Source organism: Cyprinodon variegatus, unplaced genomic scaffold, assembly GCF_000732505.1.
Source record: "Cyprinodon variegatus isolate N-32 unplaced genomic scaffold, C_variegatus-1.0 Scaffold1, whole genome shotgun sequence".
NCBI lineage: Eukaryota > Metazoa > Chordata > Actinopteri > Cyprinodontiformes > Cyprinodontidae > Cyprinodon > Cyprinodon variegatus.
The window spans coordinates 2,477,627-2,486,400 of NW_015150454.1; the positions used below are offsets into that span (position 1 = coordinate 2,477,627).

The window sequence follows — 8,774 nt, forward strand, 5'->3', positions numbered from 1 at the left end:
CGGCTTTTATTTGAATAGATTTAAAAACTCAAACATCATCGACTTCAAAATCACGTTCTACTTTGTAATGATACACCACATTAAAAGCATGTAAAAGACATTGAGGTGTGTATTTATGGTGGTTTAAAATGCAAAAAAGAATAAGGTGAGTATGTAAAATGCTGCTTTCAGAGTGTTTCTGTTCATTTTAGTGGATGAACTGAACAAGCTGGTGATTACATTTCACGGAGCAAATGGAGAAATCTTAATTTTTAAGTCACATTTTATTTAACAATATAGTTTTCACTCTTCGGAGTACAATCAATACAAGATACATATGACAAAAATATATATTTAAATAGAAACAGAAAAAAACATTAAGGCATATTATGGAGGAAAGTTAACAGTCTTGACAGTATGAATGATTAGATTAGTTTTACTGGTTCTGCACTGGGCTTGAAGGCACTATGTCATAATGAGAGCTGAAACCACACAAAAGAGATTTTCTTAAAGGCAAAGTTGGGCAACTTTCTGCACTTACAGAGTGATGACTTGTGCTTTTTTCAATGGTGTGAATCAACAGTTTACAGTGTTTCAGCATTGAGCCAGAGCAGACACATGGAGCCATAAGAGGCAGAACAGGTAGTGAAAGATCTCTCCCTCTGACAAATGTCTAGTGGCATTGTATTAACACTTTAATAATCCCCTGTGTCGAGCATGAACCCAGTACGGGGCAAAACACTGCAATTATCTTTTATAACGCAAGCCAGCCTGGTGCCAGTGTGACTTTTTGACTGGGACTGACATTAGAGGGTCTTGCTGTAACTCTGGAGAATAACAGAGGCAACGCAGAGCGGTCCAGTACCGAGGTGTGTTACCAAGGCCGTCATTTCCTGTATGTGTTCTCGAGTTTAAAGGTCTCTGTTGTTGGCTCTGTGACGGAAAGCTGCTGGGATGGCATCACAGAAACGCATAAACAGCTTGGCGACATCCACTAAACCCAAGAAAGTAAAGCAAAGCACTTTCTCATTCTTTCCCTTTCTCTCCTACTGAGTTTCACACTTCCATCTGCATGCATGCATAAACAAAGCTAGTTGCACACACGCACACGCATTTATTAAGATACATGTACAAACAAGGATGTTTTTTTTTGCTTTTTCACCTATCTATATACATGTCATTACTAATTTGAGTCCAGTATACAAGCTTCAGGCTTGTTCTAATAGAAAGTCCACAACTCTCTCAACTCACTGGGTAACTACCTGCTCTACACATTTGAATTGTTCCTGGATTTCTCTGAAATGTGTCACATATGAGGCAAACTATATAGAAATGTATCCCCTGAACTCCTAACATTTATCACCAGAAGCATGGATGTATAAACTGCAGATTACTGTTGCATAAAAAGCTGTAAATGTTGGGTATCTGATATTAAATGTGGATTTCTTAAACTACAGATGGTTAAATCAGTTACTACAAACAGCTCTACTTACTTACTACAAATGGAATTAAGGGATAGATGTACAATAGGTGTCGCTGAATTCAAATATAATTTAGCTAGTGTGTCCAGTAGGTCTCTTCCTTTTGCAAAAAAAACTGTTGAAAGTATAGAAATAACTTTAAAGGAATAAAAAATGCAAGTATTAAAGGCTAAGGCAATCCCGACTGGAATAAGAGGCAAGGGTGTTTGCAGTGTGATCTGAGAAACCATATAAGACCTGCTTTTGTTGGTAATTAAATGTGAGGCATGTTAAGCTATATGCATGTACTGAGAGTGAGAAAGTAGAATACGCTGATACAGGCTTTTGCTATGTTTGCTGAAACCAGACTTATGGGGGCTTTTGGGACCTCTGAATCTCAGAAGGGGAAAGCTCCCACTATGATCGTGAGCCGCAGCAGAGAGGTGCTACGGAAGTTCATGGTCAGATGGTGAGTGATCATCTCCAGATCCACCACATACTCCCTGGGCCCTGTCAAGGGCTTGGTAAGCACCAGCATGGCACTCACATTGCTGGAACGCTGCCAAAGAGAAGTAGATGGTTAATGCTTTTGAATTTTTATAATATTAAACTTTAATTGATGTTGATTTATAAGAACTAATATGAACTAAAATAAAGCTAAACTAAAAGATTTTCTAACTACTGGAACATGGTTTCAGCTTATTCTGAAACATGTCACTGCAAGCATAGATACCAAAGCTAACAGGAATTACGAACATCTTGGTACTGTATGAATAAATGGAGCAGCCAGCCCATAATAAGCCAGATGATTGGGTTATTATGGGAATATAAACGGTCTGGCTCTTCAAGCAAGAATAAAAGCAAGAAAAAACAAAAGTGAGAAATTACTTATTCTGTCAAAGAGATCTAATTAAAGAAAAGACACATTTTAGTTAAATTTAAAATCTCAAATATTTAAATACATTTTTTTTTTGTATTCGCATCTTTTTACCATTTAAAAATCCAAAAATGTACTCATAATCATTGACGCTTTAATCCCATCAGCATTCTTTAAAAAAAAAAAGGATGAAACCAATTTAATGAAAAGTGGTATGAAAACTGATGCTGACAATATTCTTGGATGAAACATTAGGCAGGCTATTCATTTATAAACTAGTCCAGGCAGTACAGTCCTGTGTTGTAAGAATCTGTTGTTAGTCATACTGGAATATTTAATAATCAAGCTTGAAGTAATAAATAAATAAATCACCACACATTTATGACAAATTCTAATACTAGTTATATTTTTAAATTATACCCACTTTTCAAATAAACTATATATGAATCAACCTTTTAGATTCTGTATATGAACAGATGTGGGTTTTTTCAGATGCATCAGATAACTGAATATAAAGGGTGTTAAAAGGCAATTGTCATTTAATATATAAAACATTGATTTATCCATCTGTTAGATGTTTTAAGTAAAGATATAGCAACTACACTCTTGGCTCTACGGAGCAGCATAAGGATCATCAAGAGCATCAGGAAGGCTAACTACAGGAGTTTTTACTAATCAAGGAGAAAGACATGCGCTACTTGTTTAATTTAAATATGAGAGGAGTTTCTTTTTTTTTGGCTGCTTTCAATCATTCAGCCTGTTGTCTACTGTACCTATTTATATGTAGGGTATAGAAATATTCTGAGCCTCTTAAATATAGTTATAACTTACATAGAGAAAATCTATCACGGTTGGTGATGTTAACTACTTTAACAGTCATAATAACAACATATTTGAAAAATGTGAAATTTCACAGCAAAAAAGTTTGTTTTCTCTCATGTAGACTGTGCCCATGAATATTTTTTGCCGTTAGTAAATTTTTTTTACTAAGATGTTTTTGTGTACATTTTTTTTATTCTAGAAATTTGGGAATTTGGGCATCTGTTAGATCTATTTAAGTATCTTTATTTAACCTTGAGCAGGATAGGACATGAAATGGGTAACTAAAGAAACCAAATATGTTTAAATAACCAAACAGACGCCCCAATTCTTTTTTTATTCAATGTGGAGTCAAATAAAAATGCAAACATCCTGTATAAATGCAAAATGACTTCATAATTCTCTCTACTATCTGCAGACCTAGTAAGTGAGAACAATCATTTTGTTTGTTGTACTTATTGTTTATCTGGTCAAGCACTTTTTTTCTCATACAAAACATTATTTGTACTTTTTTAATCTGTTAAATATATATATATATATATATATAATATATATATATATATATATATATATATATATATATATATATATATATATATATATATATATATATATATATGTATATATGTGTGTGTGTGTTTACATTTTTGCTTAGTTTTTTTTACCTACGTTGAATTAGTTTTTCTGTATGTACAATTTTCTGATCTTTCTGTGAAACAGTTGCTGTTTTGTTTTGTTGTTTCGTCAGTCATCAGAATGTGCTAATTTTATTGAAAACTTCTGTGTTATTTTCTTTTTGACATGTGTTTTCCTCTTTTGCTTTTGAATTTTAGAGAAAAAATTAAAATATAATGGAGTCTCATAAATATCCAGAGGTGAAACCCTACATTGTCTCTAGATTGTTAACTGTTACAACTTGAAAGATATACTATTGCATTTATCTGTAAAGATATAGCAGATCCAATGGATCTTAGTGTTTCTAGAGCAAAAATACATCTTAGTAAAAATTTGTGTTGCACCGATACCAGTATCAGGCGGGGCCCCATACTGCACTAAAATGGTGATATCGGTATCGGCGAGTACCAACAAGAAGGGCATCGATACCATTTGGAGAGCCAAAAGTTTATTCTACTATTGTCACCTATTCCCGGTAGGCAATAAAAAGTTCTAATGGATTCACTTTGCATTTTTCTTTTTCCTGCTTCACAAAGGTAGGCAGCAGCTTGTAAAAGCCATGATGGCAATTTTTTTTACATCCAAGTAGTATGCAGTTCTTCATAATACACACACATCTATTTTTCAAACATTTGTATCGGTATGATATCGGTATCGGCAATACTGCACAGCCAGGTATCGCTTATCAGTATCGGGGGCCAAAAAAGGGCATCGGCGCAACACTAGTAAAAATGGGTAATGCATTTAAGAAAGATGTTCACATAACAAAGATTAATCCTTTTTAAACTTACCCGAAGGAAAAAATGTCCTCCCTCATTCCCAGATTTAATCCTGAAAGTGTTCTGTGTGTTGGTGTACACAGTGGTGGCTTGAATCTGGAAAATGTCTGCTGGTACAGTTCGGTCAGCTGGGATGCTCATGTATTTGTAGACTATTGAGGGAGGGAGACCCTGACACTCAGTTGGAGATCGACAGATACAGCGACTGTAAATAGAAAGAATTTTTGTAAAAATATTTGGTGAAACAGGCGAGCAGACGACGATGAAACAGAACAGGAGAACCGCTCACTGACTTTTCAGAGGTCAGGGTGTACAGTGGCTCGCAGGGGTTTCTGGGATAACAGCGAAAGTGTCCGTAATAGTTCCAGCACATTTCATCATCTTGGCAGTTGTGGGTCCCCATCTCACACTCATTAATGTCTGGTAAAAGTGAAAGAAAAAAAAATGCCTTTAAGCAAAAAAAAAAAAAAAAAAAAAAAAAAAAAAGAAAACCTCAGGACTGCCATGCACTTAATCCAAAATATATTAAAGCTCAATCAACATTTGAAGTCTGTTGCTCCTCAGTTGCAGGTGGTAAGAGCAGGAAACCTTCTTCATAGGTTGTTGAGGAGTAGCTCCAAATGCAATCCTGCACAGGCCAGGAACTCAATCTGTTTCACTAAAGCAGTGTGAAAACAGAAACATCATACGTTCTCCAAACCACAACACCTTCTGGCTCAGCAACCTGAATTCATCACCAGAATGTCCCTCAGACCCAAAATCTGGATTTATGACTCCTCCATTTAAAGTCCCCACCTGAATAAAAGCAAAAAAACCTAAAAGCTCTCCCTTTGAAAGAGTGTTACAACATCAAATAAGGGCAGTTAAAGGTACTAGGATTACACATATGAGTTTGACAGATCTAAACTAGCTGAGTAAAACAAAGCTGATGTGTAATAGCTGCCTGACTTTTAAAATCTTTCCATGACAGTGCAACCTGAGAAATGAAATAAAATTAAACTGATTCCTTAAATGCTTAGGAGGAAAGGAAGATGGGTTTTTGCTTTGCTTATTATTTTATGTAAAAAGACTGGAAAGTTTAGACAGATAGATTGCATTAGAAGGGAAAATGATTGGTTGACTGATTTACCTTGACACAACCGGTTCCCTTGGAGCTGATATCCTGGTGGGCACTCACAAGTGAAACTTCCAGGGTTGTTAACGCACTGGAACTGACACATGTAGCTGGACAGGCTGCATTCATCAATGTCTATTCAAAATATTCACACACAAACAAAGGATGAGGGTCATGGTACATGTTGAGAAACAGTTAGTTTACTTTATTTATGTTCATACTAAATACAAGTGTGGGTTTATACGTGTGTCCCCAAGCTCACCTTGGCAGGTGACCTTGTCTGGAGCCAGCTCGTAGCCGTGATCACATTGACACATGTAAGAGCCTATTAAGTTGTAGCAATGTTGATCACATGGACTTTCCACTTCACATTCATTTATGTCTGGAAGAAAAACAGAATCCTTTTTAAACGTGCATTTATCAAAACCATATATTACAGCTGGGTTATCTTTTAACTGGTGCAGTGGGTGATTAGACATAACGTTTTTGCTTTTTAACCAGATCTTTTGCCTTTGTGATGCATCAGTCTGACCCATGTGATTGTTCTACGCAACCCCATTTACAGACATATCTAGAAGACATTTTTTAGAAGTTTTTCACTAAATTACTTAATTCTTTTTTCTATAAATTTGTCACTGCTCTTCAACTCCTGTTCAAAATATTTCTCTTAATAACTCTTGAATTAGAAAGGAGTCGTAAAAGGGTTGAGAACGAATTTTGAAGATACAGTCATAGCCTTACTTGATGACATCCCCAGGCAAAATTTTTACTCATGTTGCGGGAAAACATTGGTTATCCGGGTCTTAGTACGAGTAATTTGACAGCTTTTTGCGACACATTTAATTGTCACATATTTAAAGAAAGTGTGTGCTTTTGCTGTGCTCCCACTATGTATAGTGCATGCGTCAAGTTTGCTTGACCCCCTAACCCTATTTTAGGATTAGCGTTCAAGACTAGACACAATCTATTATTGGTCCCCATGTGGTCAAATAGTAGCTTAACAGAAAGGATGCAAAATCATCAAAAATTGAAGTCCCATTAGCAAAAGTGGAGACTGTTTGCACAGTGTGGCATGAGATTAGGAAAGGTCAATGTATCGCTGCAGTGATGTTTGAATTTTACTTGTTTAATTTCAATATGAGAGATAATGGGATGTATTAGACTTTGTCATTATATCATCTGGCTCAGCTGGAGATTAAAGTGCGGATGTCACATTGTAAAATGTGCAGAAATGCAATGATGGATTGTTATTTCACTGGAGCAAGGTGTCTCTTAAGTAACTGAATCATCAGCGTCACACACAACCACACAATGATGTTATCAGCAAGAAAACTTAAGTTAAAGGCTTTCCCAGGATGTCCGACATTATTTTAAAAAAAATAACAAAATCAATCAGTTTTATCTGGTAGGCTTTTAATTTTGTATGTTGAATCTATAGCTAAATTGATGTATACATTTTGTTTTTATCGAAAGCCCACAATGTACTCCAAACTCCATGTATTTCCAACAGATAACTGGACACCAGAAGGGCAAAGCAAATGCAATAAATTAAACACAGATGCACACGTTCAGCCTAAAAACACAGATGCATGCTACAGCATAGCTGGGGGCCAGTAATGGGTCTGGCTAGATTAGCTGCAGAGATAAACAGCTCTCTATCACAGGCCCAGCGAGTCCATCTAACTTTAGCAGAAGATCTGTTTTAAGGCATGTGGGTGGAAAGATAATGTAATAATAACTCTCTCTTGCATTTAAAGTGTAACTTTTTTTTTACATTGGTTTTAATTGCATTAAGTTTGTTTGTTCAACTTTATAAAAACAGGGAGATCACACAAAAACATGGAATATGTTGATTTCATATCAAAACTTTACGTGACTTAATTTTATTTTGTTTATTTTTATTTATATGCATATTTTCTTCATTTAATTTAATTGTTAGAATGGTCAAAACCTTGCTATTAATGGTTTATATATGTTGGGTTCTTGACTTTTTTAGATTTCATTAAAAAAAAAAGTTAAAGGGACTGTGTGTAACTACTTTGGCTTTTTATTAGTAATAATCAACATTTGATTTCATAAATTTATGTTCTACCAAAGTCTAATAATCACATATAGCTTAGAATGAGTTATTAAAAAATACATCTTTCCTATCCACTGCATATCATTTTCATACAGTTACTGCCTTACTCAAGTGCTTTTATTTGCCAACTAGACACATACAAAAGAAGATTCAAAATGGCTGACACGAAACTCAATAGTTGCAAAGAGAACTTCACTGATAACCATAGTATGAGGAATGCCTGCTTGATCAATCATGACTGGAGATTGGCCCGTCAATGCAGTAAGTCAAAAATCTGATATTGTCTGATCAGTTTCATCTTTAAATGCTTTTAAGTTGAAAGTGAAAGAATTTGAAGCAGCCTCAATGATCTGTTATTGTTTTACTTTATATGTTTTTTTTTTATGTACCTGTCATTTAATTAAATTTATCTCTGTTTCTTATGCAACTTTTCTGCCTCTTAGCCAGGACTCCCTTGAAAAAGATGTTTTTAATCTCAATGGGACTTTTTTCCTGGTTAAATAAAAGTTAAAAAAACAAACAAAAAAACATCCTATTTAAGTGCCATCCTTTTTTGTGAACTGTTGCTAAGAGAAGAATATTAGAGGCTTGCTGTTCTTAGAACACTGTAAAAAGAAAGTGCTCTAAAATAACGTGCCTCAATACCCACTATTGATGGATATATAATATATTACATATTTGTCTTTTTGGCTTTCAATGATCTTAGCCATTTAAAGTTATGGTATAGGTTAATATCCTCAGTTCTAAATTCATTAATGTTATTTAAGAATAAAAGCAGTAGTTCTAATATGTGTTATATCAAATAACACATACTTTTTATGGACTTACCAATACATGAATAGTTGTTGTGGGCTAATTTGTAACCAGGATTGCATTCACAAGAGTATGAGCCCTGGGTATTCACACATCTGTGCATGCAGTAATGGTTCATGGCACACTCGTCTCTGTCTGCAGGAGAGTAAAGAAGATAGAGGTGTAAAGATTCAAAACA

The 8,774-nt window shown here is 35.0% G+C and overlaps 1 protein-coding gene across 3 annotated transcripts in view; it reads right to left on the reverse strand.

Annotated features, from left to right (window-relative positions):
• Positions 1-486: 486 nt before the first annotated feature.
• Positions 487-8,774, reverse strand: part of efemp1 (EGF containing fibulin-like extracellular matrix protein 1) — a 26,103-nt gene continuing 17,815 nt past the window's right edge. For 2 of the 3 annotated variants that reach the window (XM_015390969.1, XM_015390890.1), the window contains exons 6-11: positions 8,612-8,731; positions 5,966-6,085; positions 5,719-5,838; positions 4,883-5,009; positions 4,602-4,794; positions 487-1,998 (exon numbers count right to left, since the gene is read on the reverse strand). In XM_015390969.1, coding sequence (XP_015246455.1) covers positions 1,837-1,998; positions 4,602-4,794; positions 4,883-5,009; positions 5,719-5,838; positions 5,966-6,085; positions 8,612-8,731 — 842 coding nt within the window. In that variant the 3' untranslated portion in view covers positions 487-1,836. The remainder of the gene's footprint in view (positions 1,999-4,601; positions 4,795-4,882; positions 5,010-5,718; positions 5,839-5,965; positions 6,086-8,611; positions 8,732-8,774) is intronic. The other variant, XM_015391045.1, reaches the window with a different exon arrangement.